The sequence below is a fragment of the Delphinus delphis genome, chromosome 15, assembly GCF_949987515.2.
Source record: "Delphinus delphis chromosome 15, mDelDel1.2, whole genome shotgun sequence".
Classification (NCBI taxonomy): Eukaryota; Metazoa; Chordata; class Mammalia; order Artiodactyla; family Delphinidae; genus Delphinus; species Delphinus delphis.
In genome coordinates, this window is record NC_082697.1 from 87,458,981 (window position 1) to 87,476,562 (window position 17,582).

At 59.4% G+C, this 17,582-nt stretch overlaps 1 protein-coding gene across 3 annotated transcripts in view; it reads left to right on the forward strand.

Moving 5' to 3' along the window:
* Positions 1-11,957: 11,957 nt before the first annotated feature.
* Positions 11,958-17,582, forward strand: part of ADAP1 (ArfGAP with dual PH domains 1) — a 66,629-nt gene continuing 61,004 nt past the window's right edge. Inside the window, exon 1 of one of the 3 annotated variants that reach the window (XM_060032594.1) lies at positions 11,958-12,291. In XM_060032594.1, the coding sequence (XP_059888577.1) occupies positions 12,210-12,291 (82 nt within the window). In that variant the 5' untranslated portion in view covers positions 11,958-12,209. Of the gene's footprint in view, positions 12,296-17,582 lie in introns of all 3 variants that reach the window. The other 2 variants (XM_060032593.1, XM_060032596.1) reach the window with 2 other exon arrangements.

Below are 17,582 nucleotides of genomic sequence, written 5' to 3' on the forward strand. Positions count from 1 at the left end.
CCTGATCGATGCGCCTCGTGGCTGGGAGATGGCTCGTCTTCTGAAACTCCCAAAGGGATTCTGGAAAACCGTTGTCCCTTTTAGATCCCATTTTCCCCCAGGAGTGTTAGGTTTTATCTTTAAGTTCAGGTGTGCGATGGGGCTCCCGGGAAGGTGAGGTGCCGGATGACGTCCGCCTAGTGAGTGGACACCGCAGGTTCCTGTGAGACGCTGGATTCACATCACGGGTTCTGCGTGTCTTTTCGGTGCAAAAGTGATAAATGTTCACGAATTGTGGTCTGTCATGTAGACAGAGATTATCAGGAAAACGTTTCCTAGCAAATGCGTTTCTCTTTGTACTCATAAATATACGTGCCTTTTCTTTCTTTTTTTCTTTCTTTTTGAGGATAAACTTGGAAGTGGGAAGCAGCCTGGCTTTTGATTTTTCTGACTTCTTGATTTTTTTTTGCTGATGCACAAACACCACGTATCTTTCTAGTCCAGGGGCATTTTCTGATTTGGATCAGACGATACTTGTTAAACTAGATGGTTTAATTTTAAGAACTCATTTGCTGTAACTGAGAAACAGAACGTCCCCCCGTCGATCGATGTGCACAGTAGCCTCCAGTGCTTTTACTCCGAGGAAGCCCCCGAGACGGCAGCCATCCCTGCTTCCCGGCCAAACGTGGTCGGGGCAGCGCGTTCCCGCTGAGAGCTGCCCAGGGCGCTGTCAGGACAGACCTCCTGGGGGTGCAGACCCCGCGATGGCGTTTCTAGGGCGCCTTGTCGTGTGGGCTCAGAACCACAGCAGAGCCCCCGGACTTGCCCTGTGGACTGCCTTCCCCGACCCCCCCAGTCAGCTGGCTTTTGTCCCAGTGTGGCCAGTGCTGGGAGGATCCAGGTGTGTCCCCGCTGGTGGGGACAGCCGGCCCTGATCCCCCCCTTCTTCTGCCTGGCAACCCAGGCCAGGCTCCGGGAAACCCTCGTGGTCTGCTCCTCGGCCGTGTCCAGTTCTCTGTGTTGACGTCCCTCTGCCTCGGTCCTACGGTGATGGCCATACTAGGTCAGGCCCTCCCTGATGGTCCCTCTGAGGCTGGTCCCATCTCCACGGGGCTCCCCAGCACCAAGGGCTTCATCTGTGGTTTGTCACTGTTCAGCATCGGCTCTCTGTCTGTGCTTCTAATTGTTCTGCAGGTGGTTTCCATATTTTTAGCTAGTTTATGAAAAGCCGTGGTTTCTATCAGCAAAGTGAGGCACGAAAATATTTTGTGTTTTCCAACAGTGCAGCGTCACACACACACAAGGTTATTTATCGCAGCATTGTCTGCAGTTGGAAAGCATTTAGAGACGGGGCCCTGGGCGGCCACAGGAAGGACTGGGGGAGAGAGAACAGAGCGCCCCGCGCTGCCCCAGGGTGGCTCACCGTGAGCGGGCTCTGAGAGGGAACCAGGGCCCAGAGAACGTCGTGGTGAGAGAGAGAGAAGGAACCAGCACAACACCCGCGTGCCTGAGCAGCAAGAAACTACGGAAGGCAAACTGGAAACCAGTGAGGATGGTTGCCGACAGGTGTGGAGTGGGGGGCAGCTCTCTGAGTGCTTCTGACTCGGAGCCATGTTCTTATTTTCTGTGCTCAAAAGATAAACCGGGACGTGGGGGGGCCACGTGGGACAGCGGCAGTGACCCCGAGCCCAGCCGTGTCGCAAACGCTGACTCTGCCCACGGCAGAGGGGCCGGTGGGACGGGACTTGTCCAGGTAGCTTTGGAAAATAGTGTTTTGATTAAAGCTAGAAACAAAAAGACGAGATTTGTACCCTGGTTAGTATGTTTGTTCTTCATGTGGACAGTGGTTCTGAGGCTGTGAATTTTAAGGTGGAAAAAGCTGGAGCTGTGCTGTGGGTGATGAGAGCCGGGGCTGTGGGATCCTGGCTCTCGGACATCTGCCAGGGCAGCGGGTAGAGAAGCAGACGTGTAAGTGTGTATGCGTGCGCGCGTGTTCGTACGGACGTCCCCTCGCTCTGGGCACCAAGGGACCAGGGGCAGTGACCCCTGGCAGCACGGATCTGAGCCTCTCTCCAGCAGGAGGACCCAGGGGCAGGAAGGTCCAGGTGAGCCTGGACCCTCTTGTGTCAGAAAGTAAGGAATTGCTGGAACCATGATGGGCTTGTCGAGAGGACATGCGATGGAGCTCCCAGTGGCCCGATCGGGGACCAGTGGAGCAGAAGAAGGAAGGACTGTTGTGGGCTTTGGCTGCAGAATCAGTTCCTACCCAGGAGCCCCCGTTGATGGAAATAATGAATGGGGTAAACGTATCAGTGCAGGAAGGGACACCCCTCCTCCGGGTCCCAACCCACATGGAAGGAAGGGGCGTCGGTGGTCCTGAGGCTGGTGGGCAGCGTGACGTGGAACAGGTTTGCCTGGTCTGGAGGGCGCCTCGCGAGGCACTTGGCAAGCAGCTGAGGCTTCTCAGCGTGGCTGCCTGACTGCCCGCTCCCCACAGCGCCTGCCCCAACCGATGCCCTGAGAAGGCGGCATTGCTTCTGCCGTTGTCTTCCCCGGAGTGCCTCACCTCAGTCTAATGAGCACACGCAGACACACCTGACATGCGGGACGGGCTGCAGAGTGAGGAACAGCGCTCCCCAGAAGGGCCGCGTCCTGGACAACAGATGGAGGGGCTGCCCCGGGCCAAGGGTCCAGGGAGGCTAGGGCCACCGGGGAGCCCGAGGGCCCGCACGTCAGTCACAGCACTTCTTGTCCTGTGCTCGCAGCGGGTGTCGTCGGGAGAAGCAGGCAGACAGAACTGGCCTGTTTCTGCAACTTTCTGGAAGTCTGAAATTATTTTGGAATCATTTAAAAAAATGTTTTGTGCTAAGCTCTTTGTAGTTGAACTTTCTATATACGTGATTGGGCAAATACTCACTTTGAAGCACATTCATGCATCTCGGATAGAATGCAGACGTAGTGGTTTCTGCGTCAGGAGGGGACGGTCGGGCTCTTGACAAAGGGCAGCAGCTTCCCGCGCTGCCTGCTGTCTCCTGGGTCTCAGTTGCTAAAAATGCCAGGCTCAGGGGTCCAGACGTCCTGTCTGGTCCTGCCAAAGCTCCTGTGAGATATTTTTAGTTGCCCGTCATTTGTCATGTAAAGAATGCCTTTTATTTCTCATACATACTCGTCACGATGAGCCAGCGACATTATTAGAAGACAATTTCCAGAATGTTTTCCAAGTGTCCTCCTTAGGCAGGAGGTAAGCCGGAGCAATCAGGTCAGACCTGGGCCCACAGCTGCCTTCCCGGCAAGTGAGGCCAACGGAGCCCCTTGACCTGGCTCTCACTCCAGCCCCTGGGGCGGAAGCTCGGGGCGCAGGGCCAGGCCACCCTCCGTCCACAGCCTCGCGCAGGCCTCCACTCTGCTGGCTGGGCCCCAGGTCCTTTTAGCAACTCTGTGAAAACCTCAGGCAGCACACAGGGTGGCTGGAATACGTCTACTGTTAGGAAGGCAGTGTTTTTATTTTTTAAAAAAGGCAAGTCAGCTTTCTTCCCCACTAACAGGTCAGCACAGACTTGGTGGCTTAAACACATTCCTGCCCCAGCCCGGAGGCCACACGCCCAGAGGGGAGGGTCCGTCTCCTCCTTCCAGCCCCTAGAGGCACCGCGGTTCGTGGCCCGAGGCCGTCCTCCACTGAGCCAGTGGCTTCTCTCACCCCCGTCGGCCTCCTCCCCACACCTCCCTCTGGCCCTGGCCCTCCCACCTCTCTCCTGTTAGGGCCCTCGTGATGACATTGCCCCCCCCCCCCACCGCCCTGGCATAATCCCGCCTCCCTTCTCAAGCCCCTTAACCACAGCTGCACAGTCCGCTTTGCCACGTGGGGCCGCAGAGTCTCGGGTTCCGGGACCAGGACGTGTGCACTTGAGGCTGGTCCTCTGCCGGCGGCAGCACCTGCCGGCGCTTTGGGAGGACGCTGGGGCGCGGCACGGGGCCGAGCGGCGGGCGGCTTGCTCGGACTCCAGGACGGCCGAGCGCCTGTCCTCATGATGCGCAGCAGCCCGGGTGTGGGTCGAATTTTCTCAGGGCTGAGTTTAAATCCCTGTGTTTTTCGGAATCTTTGGCACTGGCTTTGCTGGGCTTGTTGCTGGCAGACGGCGGAGAATGGGTACGTACTTAATAACCGGGATCGGAAAGTCACTGCCAGCGTGGCGTGTGGGACGGGGCCCCCCTTCTTGTCAGGTGTCTGTCTGGACGTCCCCTGGTTCTCTGCAGGTGTGAGCGGGTTTGGAACCCTGAACAGCAGATGTTCAGGACGCCTGCCAGTCCGGGTGGTTTCCTGGTATTTTTCTTTTAGAAACTTTATTTTCCGTCAACCTATTTCCATTTTAAGAGTTTGTGGAAGAACAGCTTAAGACCGCTCGGTGGCGGTTCCTACCCACTCAGTGGCCTGAGCAGCGGGGAACCGCTGAACAGGCACAGAGGGCACCTGCACACCTTCGGACCAGTCCGCCGCCTCAGGCTGAGCGGCAGGGAACGTTTCTTTATGGCTGTATTTTATAACATGCACATATCATTTTGATAGAAACAATAAAATCATTAGTTTAAAACTCATCGTGTTTAGTTGTATTTTATATTCTCTACAAGTTGCGTGCCCGTGGTTGTAACTTGCTGCGGCCCGTGAGCAGAGACTGTGCTAGTTTGTGTGTCGGGTGCCGTGTGGCCTTGCTGGTTGAGGGCAGGCTGGCCGCCACCAGGGCGTGGACCCTGTCAGCTCTTAAGGGAGGGGCCGCGTTGGTTCCCCGTGGGAAGTGGGAGCTCCGGCAGTGACCCCGGGGCGGGGGACAGGCTGGCCCCCACGAGCATGTCTTCCCGTCTGCGGTGCCGCTTCCCCAGCCTTTACTGGGGAAGAAAGGGCTCCTGTCTTTGGTGTCTGTCATTCTACCTGCCTGGTGCTTGAAGTCAGTCTTTTAGTGAAATTAGGTATTTATGGACTAGATAAAATGGGGCTTTATCGTTGCAGGAGGCATGAGGAACGTTCTGTTAACCCGTGCAGCAAGTGACCTTGTCTTAACACTGTGAATAAAGTCTCTCCTGGAGGGATGGAATCAAGTCTCAGCTGTGCTTGTGGAGTGGGGGTCCCTCACCCCGGGAACAGGGCCAAGGGTGCTCTTGCAGAGCCCCGGGGGGAAGCGGGCGTCGGGGAATCTCAGAGCAGCGGGCTTCCTGCCGTGTTCCCTGCAGGGCCCAGCGATAAACCCGCGACTTCCAGCACCTTCCGGGAGCCTCCATCTGCAGGATTCTGCCAGCTGCGCTTGCGTGGGATTTACAGAGCTACGTGCGATGGCAGATGAGGACTCAGCTTCCGGGGGCCCAGCGGTGTCTCTGATGGCCGCTTTCTGAGTGTGAAGGGAAGCAGATCTCTTGGGCACTGGGGACAGAGTGAGGCCCCATGATGGGCGCTGGGGGCTGCAGACTGTGTTGGGGGAACAGGCAGACCCTCCCGGACGGGGAGGGTCTCCGGCACCTCGGCGCTGGGGGGACAGAGCTTTCTGAGGGTGCTGAGCCGCGTTACCACGTCAGGGCAGGGGTGGGGGCAGTTAGGGTTGGTTAGGCCAGGGGTGGGCTGGCCTTGCTACTGAAGGACAGAAGCCTGGGGGCCTTCCCCTTCTGGAGACCGTGGCCCTGGTGCCTGGGGGACAGAATGTGGTGGCGTGGCGGCCCCTGCTGGACGGTGGCGGCACTGCAGCACCTGAGAGACACCTGTGGGAGGGCTGTCCCCGGGGGCCCCCCCGAGGGGACAGTGTTATGTGCAGTGGCCTCCACACTCCAGGACCTAAAGATTGGACCAGGGCTTTGCATGCCTGAGGCCCCAGGTCCTGCTGACACGACGGCCCAGCTGGGGGGCCCTGAGTGCAGTGGGGGCCCCAGCTGAGGCTCATCAACTCCCCCTGCCCCCCAGCGCCTGGGCCAGCGCCCTGCCCAGCACGGGCTCAGTGACAGCGGCAGGGGCCTCGCCGTCCACACCCACGGGCTGTGTGCCAGAGGGCGGTGGAGCCCCGTCCAGAGGAGACCACCCTGGGGCACAGGGAACTGGAGGAGGGCTTGTGCCGGGCCTCCGTTCCCGGCCTCACTCTGACCAGAGAGTCTTGGGCGTGATGGCTGTGGGGCCGGCTTTCCAGAGACCCCCGTGCCCTCGCTGGGTGGCAGCGCCCCATACTTGGCTTCTGACCCCAGCATTCGATGGTTGCCACCCTCACGGCCCTGGGATGGGCTGCGGTCAGCCGGGGGTTCTCACCCCCGGTGAGGTGGTGGCTGAGGCTCCCTGAGGCCGTTCCGCGTGGCCAGCACCTGAGCGGAGGGGACTCAGGCAGAGTGGCCTCCACGGGGCCTCGGCAGGAGAGCAAGACAGAGACCGAGGCAGAGAGCTAGAGGGAGAGACACAGAGAGAAGGAGAGACACGCAGAGAGGGAGAGACAGAGTGCGCCCGGTGGAAGCTGCATCCTTTCCCGGCAGCCCCGGAAGCACCGTCCCACTCCGCGGGTGGGAGTACTCCTGGCTCCCGCCCCAGGTGGGGGCGAGCAGGTAGGTCCCACCTCTCAGTGGGAGCTGGGGGGGATGTCAGTGACGTGGTGCGAGATCCTGGGGGAGGGGAGATGGATGGACAGGGTGGGGCACAGACAGAGGACCCCTCTCTGGGAAATCCAGGACCCCTCACGCCCCGCCCCATCCCCCTGTCCGAGGCCTGTCCTGACAGGTTGGGTCAGAGCCCGGCCCGGCTCTGTCTGCAGTCTGCAGAGCCTGGTGAGCTGTGAGATGCGTCCAAAGGGGCTGCGGGCTTCCCCGCCGCCTCCCTCTGGGGGTGTGGGGGGTCCCTTGTGCTCAGTCCTCAGGCCTGTGGTCTGATCCTGGAGACAAGCCTCAGGAGGCAGGTGACCCAGGGCCTCCCCGTCACTAAGGGCTGCTGAGGGGCGGAATGAAGGACCCCTCCGTTCAGTGGACCCGGTGGGCTCAGCACAGGGGCTGGGACTGTCACGTGGAAATACTCTTCAGATCCGAGGACTCACATGAGTAGAAACGCACCCTGCCGTTTCGTGACTGGGTTCTCTCACCGAGCATCGCGTGTTCAAGGTTTGTCCAGGTTCTAGCTGTGTCAGCACTCCTTCCTTTCCTGTGGCCGAGTCCTGTACCACTGCAGGGAGGGACCACGTTGTGTGTATCTATTCATCTGCTGATGGACGTGGGTCTTTCCCCTTTGGCTCCTGTGAGTAACGCTGCACGTGCGTGTTTCTGAGTGAACGTGTGTTTTCTGTCTTGCGTGTGTACCTCGGAGTGGCACTGCTGGGTTGCGTGGTGAGTGTGTTTAAGTGTCAGCACTGGCGAGTCTCTGGCTGAACTGCCCCCGTCCCAGCGTGTGTGCGGCCGTGTCTCGTCTCCCTGACCACGCGTGGTGCTGAGCGGCGTCACGTGCACACTGGCCGTCTGTGCGTCTTCCTTGGAGAAGGCTCTGTGCAGATCCTCTTCCCGTTGGCTTGTAAGAGTTCTTTATAAGTGAGTTTTAAAAATTTAGTTATTTATTTTATTTTTGGCTGCGTTGGATCTTCGTTCCTGCGCGCGGGCTTTCTCTAGTTGCAGCGAGCGGGGGCTACTTTTTGTTGCAGTGCGCGGGCTTCTCACTACGGTGGCTTCTCTTGTTGCAGAGCACGGGCTCTAGGCGCACGGGCTTCAGTAGTTGTGGCACACGGGCTCAGTAGTTGTGGCTCGTGGGCTGTAGAGCACAGGCTCAGTAGTTGTGGCCCGTGGGCTCTAGAGCAAGGCTAAGTAGTTGTGGCACATGGGCTCAGTAGTTGTAGCTCGTGGGCTCTAGAGCACAGGCTCAGTAGTTGTGGCACACGGGCTCAGTAGTTGTGGCTCGTGGGCTCAGTAGTTGTGGCTCGTAGGCTCTAGAGCACAGGCTCAGTAGTTGTGGCCTGTGGGCTCTAGAGCGCAGGCTCAGTAGTTGTGGTGCACGGGCTTAGTTGCTCTGCGGCATGTGGGATCTTCCTGGACCAGGGCTCGAGCCCGTGTCCCCTGCATTGGCGGGCAGGTTCTTAACCACTGTGCCAGCAGGGGAGTCCCTATCAGTGAGTTTGAGTTGTGCTGATTTGTGTGTGAACTGCAGATCCACGGCTGGATGTTGCTGCTGCTGCGGGCTCCCCAGACTGCATCTGGGACCTTTCCCTGCGGCTCCCGCCCCTGCCCCAGCCAGGCCGCCCGTGCTCACTGCCTTTGGGAAGCCACGTCCTGGCAGCCTCGCTCCAAGCCCGAGAGATGCTCCACCCTCCTCCTCCTGCAAGATGCTGGTTCTCTTAGGGACACCAAGCAAAAAATATTTTTAAATGTCCCCAAACCCACTAAACAACCCATAGCGCCCTGCCCCCACAGACACCCCACCCCACATGTCACCTCTGGGGACAACCCTGAGACCCTGTCTTCCCAGGGGGTCTCCAGGGCCGGTGCCGCTCTCAGATGGAGAAACCTTCCTGGTCCCAGGGGCCTGTCCCTGCTGCCCCCTGGCTTTAGGGTGGGGAGGGGCCTCCATACCTGTGTCTGTTAAGCACACGCAAAGCTCCTGAGTGGCCCTGCTATACCAAGGGTCCCCTTTCCTTTGGGTTTTTCTGTGTTTCTCTTGGTGAAGAAGAAAAAAAAAAAAGATCCTTTTTGTTGGGGGTGGGGCCGGAGGCTGAGGGCAGAGGCTCAGGAGCTGCACTGGGTGAGGGCTTTAAAACAGGAACTGTCCCAAGCCACACCAGGAAGCTGGTCCTCGTGGCCAGGCGTGTCCCCGTCGCTCATTTTCGCCACCATCTTCGTGCCATCTCCACCCTTCTGGGGGGTGCCTGCTTCCTCAGCCCCCAGTGGAGGGCTGACCCCAAATCCCCAGCCACCCCGCTCCTGGGAAGACCCACGGGGGTCCCCTCTGGGTCTGGCTCAGCAGGCACGGGGAGGAGGGTGGGCGCAGGCGGAGGGATGCCTCTGCAGCCCTGCGAGGCCCCAGGAGGGTTCTGGCCTGGTTCCTGCCCTGCCCCATTCTCGCCCAGCGCCACCCCGGAACCTAGTGGCTGCTCAGCCCCCGAGCACAGCGCGTCCAGGGAAGGGCTGGAAGGCAGCGCCCACTCTCCCCACCCCCGTGCCGGGGCTGGGGCTAATTCATCCTAAACCCGGGTCTCAGGCCAGGGGTGCTGGCACAGCCTGGGGCTCCCCGTCTTCTCCCCTACTTAGACGGGTCAAGCTGCTAAGGGCTCTGCATACAGCAGGCGCTGCGAGAATGCTGTCGAGGGGAGGGGCCTATGGAAGGAAGGACCCGGCTGCCCAGAAGGCCGGCACACGCGTCAGCCAGGGAGCTCTGAGCATCGCTGTGCCCCTGCCGCTGGCGACCTCTGCGCTTGGCGTGTCCCCTCCCCTCCCTTCCCCTCCCCGTCCGGGCAGGAGTGCCTACCCACCTGCTCTACAGAAGCTCCTTAGGAGTCTGGGGACAGCTGCCGGTGGCTGGGGGCTGCACTGCCCTCTGTGGGGATGAGGATGCCTGCTGCACCCCCGCCCCGGTGCTGGTCCTCTGCCTGCCAGCACCCCCACCGCCTTGCAGCCCCCCTCAGCCCTCCCACCTCAACTTCTGGGCCCTCCCCTCCCCCCCCACCGCCCGTCTTCGTGGCCATCTCCCCACCTCCCGCACGGCCCTCTGCTGCCCAGGCCGTTGGTGCTGCTGCCCAGCGGGCCCCGGCCCCCTCCTGGGCAACCCACCCGCTGTAGCTGCCTCGGCGTCGACTGCCCTGGACTCTGTCCCCAGCCCTGGAGTGGACCCCTCCCTGGATCTTCCGTGGGCTTTGGCGGCCCCACCATCCCCAACGCCTTCCTCGGGCCACGAGGCCCTGAGTCCCGGGCATTTCCCGTCCCCTACACCCAGGCAAGCACAGCTGTTTCCCCACTCACCCTCGTGTGCCCCCCCAAAAGCAGACAGAGTGGTCACTCTCCTTCGTCCCCATCCCCCTCAGGACAGGAGCCGGACCCCCAGGGCCGTTCGGGGACCCCGGGGTCTGGCCCCCAGCAGCCCCAGGACCCTGGGCCAGCCCGTGTCTGGCTGTGGCCCACCCTGGGCTGCCTGTCACCTTCTGAATTTTGTGAGTCCTGAGCCCTGCACCCCAGCCCCACTGCACCCCGTGCCTTCACTCCAGCCTGGGCGCGGGGGGGTGGGGGGCGCTGCAGATCTTGACCTGCCTGTCTCCTCTTTTAAGAGTCTGTTTCTTGAATTCTCACTTCCTCCTGCCTACCTGGACAGTATCTTCACCTCCTTAGCCGGATGGGAAGACAGAGACAGTGAACAACCCACCGCCAAACAGGGCGTGGCTGTGCGCTCAGCCCTGCCTGCTCCGCACCTGCCCTACTCTGAGGCCCCTGTAGCTTCCCTGCCCCTCTTGGACCCTCAGCAACCCTGCCCTGCTTGAGCAGTGGGGTGTCTCTTTGTTTCCGAGCTGTATGTTCATCCCAGCCCTTCCACCTAGAAGCCACGTGCGGCCTTGGGTGTGATTGAACTGCTCTGTGCCTCAGTTTCCCCATCTTTAAATGGGGGTTAAATAAGAAAACACATGTGAGGGGTCTGACCTAACGCCTGGTGCTGTTGGTAGAGTCGCTGTTGTTGTAATTGACGTCAGCCTGTCTTCAGTGACGCGCTCCGCTCTGCTGTGTGGCAGATTCTGAGCCTGGCACGGGGACCCAGAGATGAAGATGCCACCCACCCCTCCCACAAGGCCCTAGAAGGGCTGCGTCCCTGCTGTTGGGCAGAGTGGGCGGCGGGGGCCGGGCAGGGGCCAGGCCTTGGTGAATTGGCACCAGCACAGCCTCCACGGAGGACGAGGTGGCAGGCCTGTCACCAGTTGGGATGCTCTTCCCCTTGTCCCGGAGGTGCCACTGCCGGATGTGGACCCACCCGGGACGATTGCAGAGCGTCCGACTGTGATCCCAGCAGATGGAAGACGCCCGCCCCTCAGCCAGTCCCTGGGGAACAAGTCGTTGTTCAGCTCTGAGTAGAACGCAGCCGCTGGGAAAGAAAGGGGCAGATCTGTGTGTATGGACTCAAAAAGGGGCACGTACGGTTTACTCAGTGAAAATAAACCGACCCAAAACCCCCAGCAGCAGACCAGAGGAACAGGGACTCCCTTGGTGTTCTAACAGGCCGAGGACCGTTCTGGAAGGATGCTAATGGTGTTAACAATGGTTGGCTCATAGTTGCCGGGGCGGGGGTGGAGGTGGGGAGATTCAGTCTGGTACTGTTTCAATTTGTTTTTAACAAGATGCATCGTTGCATTCATAATTTAAGAAAAAAATGAAAAGAATTTGAAAAAATGCGGTGGGGGGGGGCGCATCACCTCCCTCCCTCCCCGTGTCTCGGTCCTGGCCTCCTGACTCAGAACGGGCTTTATCGGGAGCACCGCGGCCCACCCCTTGTCCTGTCTCTGCTGGGTGGACGGCGGGGGCCCTTCTCCAGCCTGAGCACCCACCGCACTCACTGGGCCTTGTCACCTGCCGGCCATCTCCTCCCAGGGCAGGGATGGTGTGAGCCCCGGCCCCCAGCACTGGGCACACACCCCTCCCTCCAACAGGCATTCCCAGCGTGCCCACTGGACCTGGTGTGCTGACCCCCTGGGCGCACAGTAGGCGTCCAGGCGCTGTTGGGGCCCAAATGACCGAAGGATGATCCCACCCAGGCCTGTGGTTATTTGGTTCCCTCAAGCCCCCCACCACTGTGGCTGGTGGCCTCTCGCTCGGGCAGGTGGGCCGCTGCGCTGGGATAGGGTGGGCGGAGGCGGCGGCGGCGGCGGCGGCGGCGGCGGGCAGACCTCCCCGGGCGGGTCCCCGGGCACGCGGGCGGGCGGGTTCCCGGGCGCGCGGGCTGGGACGCCGGGCGCGCGGGCTGGGACGCCTGGCCGGCGCGGGAGGAGGCTGCCCGCCCTCCCGCGCCGCTGGGGGCCGCCCGCGGGCCGCGCCGGCCAGAGCGCGCCGTGCGCCCCGGGCCCCGCGCCGGCACACGCTCGGCTGCCGCGGCGGCGACGAGAGCGGCGGCGGTGGAGACGAGCCGGGCGGCAGGAATGCGGAACCGGCGCGCGGGCTGAGCTGCTCAGGATGGCGCAGGGGCGGCGGCGGCGGGCGGCCTGCGCGGGGCCCTAGCGCGGCGGGGCGGACGCTCCCCACCCGGCGTCGCGGGGGGCGGCAACGCGGCCATGGCCAAGGAGCGGCGGAAGGCCGTGCTGGAGCTGCTGCAGCGGCCGGCGAACGCGCGCTGCGCGGACTGCGGCGCCCCGGGTAGGTGCGGGCCCGCTGGCTGCGCCCGGGGTAGCTGGGGGTCTGGGTGGGTGCGGGCCGGGTAGTGGCCGGCCCGCGTGGGGGAGGGCCCGAGTGGATGCGGCCCGGGGTGGGTGCCGGCCTGGATGCCAGCCCCGGGGTCGGGGAGGGGTGCTGCGGCGCCTGCTTGGTGGGGGGGCGCGGGCAGCGCAGCCTGGTCCCCGCTCGGGTGGGGCGCGGGCCCGAGGGCACCTGCCGGGACCCGGACATCGCCTGCCCGCCCACGGCCCCTGGCCTGCGGCTGTGTCTCCGCCTCCCCTCCCCCAGGCTGCGTGTCTCGCTGTCACCCGCGGACCGCCGCCGCCTTGCGAAACCTGGGGCTCCGCAAAGAAAGAGGAAATCGCGGCGGGCGACCGGCTGCAGGGAGGGGACGGACAAGCGGGCCGCGGGCCTCTGTGCGTGGGTGTGGGGTTCCACCTGGCCCTGCCCCCCACCTGCGGGTGACGTCATGGGCCCCCGCCTGGAGCCCCCCTCTAGCCCTGCACCCGGCGGCAGGGGGAGGAAGCACCTGCCGCCTCCACGTGGACCCCGTGGGAACGGGCGCCCCTCCCCCCACCCGGCCTCACTGCTCTGGGGCAGGTGGCCAGTTCAGGTGGGGCAGAGGGGCAGGTGCAGCTCGGAACAAGCACTAGGCTACCTGCACCCCATCCTCCCAGCAGGCATCTCCTAGACTTTGCTCCTGGGTGGTGCCCGCTATGGGTTGATTTCCAAGGCGCCAGAGCCCTGGGGCTACGTGTGCTGGGACTGGCAGGAGGAGAGAAGGCTTTGCTCTCGGACCAGTGGCGCCCTGCTTCTGGGCTGGCAGCCCCTGGCGCGGCTTCGCTGCGGTGGGGGGTGGAAGAGCCCCGAGAGGCTCACCTGCTCAGGCCCCCAGCAGGGAGGACGGCTCAGCTCAGGCGCTGTCCCCAGGCTCTGCAGGGACACACGGGGCGCTCCACTGGGGGCTCCTAGCCTGAGCCCCTCAGAACAAACCTACCACAGCAGGGAGTGGCCGAGCCCCCGGGGGGGAAGGTGGGAAGACTCTGCATTTGTTCTGAGACTCCTGTTTGAGATGCAGTCTCTGGACACCCCGCAAGTAGGACACCCCCCCAGCTCTCCTCTGCTGCTCGCCCGCTGGGCTAGGAGGGGTCCCCAGCGCAGCCCCCGCCCCTGCCGAGTGCTGGGCATCTGCTGGGCAGCTGCAGTGTGGCTTCGAGAGGCCACGCCAGAGCTGGAGTGTCCCAGAGGGGCGGCAGATTGAGGGCCTTTCCCCGCCGCCCTGAGGGCCTGCCTCGCCTCGTCTGTGCAGTGAGGCGGCAGCACCGTCCCCTCCGAGCGTCCCCTCCGAGCCTGCTCTCGCCCGCTCCGCCGTCCCACCTTCCTCTCCCAGACCTGTGTTTCCACTTGTTGGGAGAGCGGCCGTGCCAGGGAGCAGTCCGGTGAGGAAGGGCGGTCAGCATGTTCTGCTCTCAGACTTGGCCTGGGGGGCCCGGGCAGCGGGGAGCTGGCACCGGCCCTCCCCTTCCTGGCCACCCTGCCCAGCGGGGGCTTCTCTGGACCCAGAGCCTCCCTGGCAGGAGGGACAGTGGGCTTCCTTGGTGTGGTGGGCCCTGCAGCTGCCGTGCCCACCCACCCACTCGGTCCAGGGGTGTGGCCCTCCAGCAGGTACAGGGGGTCAGGAGTCGCCGGCTCTCCCTGGCGTCGGGCCCGCCTCTGCTTTTCAGACTCGGTCCATGACCTCAGCATCTTGCCTCATCTTGTCTGGCAGCCTGACAAGACAAGATACGGGCTGTTGCCCCCATTTTACAGCTGGGGAGACTGAGAACTTGAGCTGTCTTAGGGGACATGGGGCCTCAAAGGCAGACCGGCTCTCTTGCCCTGACCTCCCGTGACCCCCATGTGATGCCCGCGTATGGTCTCTGCTGGAGCCCCGCTGGTCCGTCCATAGTCTGTGCCACTGTGGGGTGTCACTGGGACCTCCCATCCCTGCTGTGGCCCAGATAGGCAACTCGGGCCCACTCTGGCATTGATGGGGGCTGGAGGGGGGACAGAACACCGTCACATGGACTGGTTCATGGCTGCTCTTCTCAACTGCAGCCCACCAGGAGCTGGGTGCCTCAAGGGTGAGGGTCCCCATGGCCTGCACTCTGCACCACAGGACACGGGGTGGTCCCCGGCCCCCCTAACCACCAGAGCAGATCTGGGAAGACCTCACAGCCGGCCATGCAAGGGCTGCTGGGAGGAACGCAGTCTGGGGTTGGCTGCAGCCCCCATGGGACCTGCTCCCAGATCCTCCCATTGTCTGCTCCAAGAGTGGGTCCCCTGCCCTTGAACACAGGGCCTTGTCTAACAGCTTCCGGAGAGGCTGCTCTCGTTGCAGGCCTGGTGGTGGTGGAGGGGGTGTCCTCCACCTTGGAGGGTGTGGGTAGGGGGCTGTGCCTCTTACTTGCTCTGAGTCACCTGCCTAGTTGGGACAAATGACAGTGTCACCTTTGAAGCTCAGGTCTGATGCCCAGGAAGGACATGGCCTGTCAGCTCTTTCGTTGGGCTGAGGTGTGGGTGAGCATTCTGTGGGGCTTTAATGCGTGTCACCTGGGCCTTGGGGTTGCCTAGAGCGCCAGGCAGAGCCACCTCTGAGCACACGTGGGCCTTCTGATTGGCGGTGAGGTCTGGGCTCGTTAAGGAGAGCTTCCTGAGAAGACGGATGGTTTGGGACGGCAGTGTGGAGACCCTGCTGCTCCTGGACCGGGGGTGTCTGGGTGTGAGTGGCCCTGGGGGCCCGTCCTCGCAGCTCTGCCAGGACTGGAGCAACTGCCTGCAAGACCAAGGGGGTGAACTCAGAGCGGGGGGTCCTCCCTCAACTCTGGAAGGCTTCAAGGCAGAGGTGACTTTTCAGACTTCGCTGTAAACCTGGGCAGAGAGGAATTTCGGGAATTTGGCTTAGTTTGGGAGAGGGTCCTCTGAGAGCGAGGTTGGCAGGGGGCTGCTGAGGAGTGGGCTGGGCAGTCAGTCCCTGCTCCCTGGAGCAGCAGCCCACTTGGGTTTTGGGTTCAATTGTTTTTTCATTGTGGTAAAATATACAAAAAAGTTATTTTTCAGTGTGCAGCTCGGTGGTGTTAAGTACATTCACACTGTCGTGCAGCCATCACCACCACCCATCTCACAGCTCTTTCCATCTTGCAGAACGGAAACTCTGTCCCCATTAAACACTGACTCCCTCTTCTTTCCCAGCCCCCACCCTTCCAGTTTCTGTCTCTATGAATTTGACCCACATAAGTGGAATCACACAGTATTTGTCCTTTTGTGTCTGGCTTATTTCACTGAACATAATGTCCTCAACGTTTATTATGTTGTGTCAGGTGTCAGAATTTCCTACCTTCTTTAAAAACTTGAGTTATAATTGACTGTCACGTCCTATTAGTTTCAGGTGTACAGCGTAGTGATTCGGTATCTGTACGTGTTGAGAAATGATCACCATGGTAAGCCTAGTTAATATCCTTCAACACGCAGAGTTTTTCCTTGTGATGAGAACCTTTAAGATCTACTGTCTTAGGAACTTTCAAATATACAGCACAGTGTTTTTCACTGTAACACCATGCTGTGTGTTACATCCGCAGGACTCATTTATTTTGTAACTGGACGTCTGTACCTCTTGACCCCCCTTCACCCATTTCACCCACCCCACCCTACCTCTGACAACCACCAATCTGTTCTCTGTATCTGTGAGTTTGGGGTTTTTTTGGTTTGAGGTTTGGGTTGTTTTTAGATTGCGTATACAGTATTTGTCTTTCTCTGTCTGGTTTATTTTATCAGCATAATGCCCTCAGGATCCATCCATGTTGTCACAAATGGCCAGGTTTCCTGCTTTTTTATGGTTGAATAATATTCATATATTATACATCCCATTTTCTTTATCCTGTCATCCATATCTTAGCTATGGTAAATAAGGCTGTAATGAACATGGGGTACAGATAGCTTTTTGAATTTGTTTTCATTTCCTTCAGTAAAATATCCAGAAGTGAAATTACTAGATTGTATGGAAGTTCTAGTTTTAATTTTTTAGGAACGTCCATACTGTTTCCATAGCGGCTGCATCAATTTACATTGTCACCCAGGTGTACAAGGGTCCCCTTTTATCCCCGTCTTTGTCAACACTTGTTATTTCTTGTCTTTTTTTGATGATGGCTATTCTAACAGGTGCGAGGTGATACCTCATTGTGGGTTTGATTTGCATTTCCCTGATGGTTAGTGATTTGAGCATCTTTTCATGTACCAGGCCATCTGCATATCTTCTTTGGAAAAATGTCTCTTCGGAGGCCTTGCCCGTTTTCTAATTGAAGTGTTTTGTTTCGTTTTATTGCTATTGTATGAGTTCTTTTTGGGTATTGACCCATTATTATTTTGGGTATTGACCCATTATTAGATATATGATTTGCAAATATTTTCTTCCATAGGTTGCCTTTTTATTTTGTTGATGGTTTCCTTTGCTGTGCAGAAGCTTTTTAGTCCCACTTGTTTATTTTTGCTTTCGTTGCCTTTGCTTTTGGTGTCAAATCCAAAAAATCATCACTAAGACCGACGTCAAAGAGCTTATTACTGTCTGTGTTCTTCTAGGAGTTTATGGTTCCATGTCTTACATCCAGGTCTTTAATCCATTTCAAGTTAATTTCTGTGTATGGCGTAAGACAGTGGTCCGAGTTCATTCTTTTGCATGTGGCTGTCTGGTTTTCCCAGCACCATTTATTGAAGAAATTGTCCTTTATCCATTATATAGTCTTGGCTCCTTTGTTGTAAAGTAATTGACTGTATATGTGTGGGCTTATTTCTAAGCCATCTATTCTATTCCACTGATCTGTGTGTCTGTTTTTATGCTAATACCATACTTTTTTCTCATACTGTTTTGATTACTATAGCTTTCTAATACAGTTTGAAATAAGGAAATATGATGCCTCCAGCTTTGTTCCTCTTTCTCAAGATTGCTTTGGCTATTTGGGCTTCTTTGAGGTTCCATACAAATTTTAGGATGGTTTGTTTTTGTCAAAAATGCCATTGGAATTTTGATAGGGATTTCTGTAGATATCTACATTGAATCTGTAGATCGCTTTGGGGGGTAGGGACATTTTAACAGTATTAATTCTTCCAATCCATGAGCCCAGAATATAATTCCATTCATTTGTGTCTTCTTCAGTTTCTTTCATCAGTGTCTTATAGTTCTCAGTGTACATGTTTTTCACCTCCTTGGCTAAATTTATTCCTAGGTATTTTATTCTTTT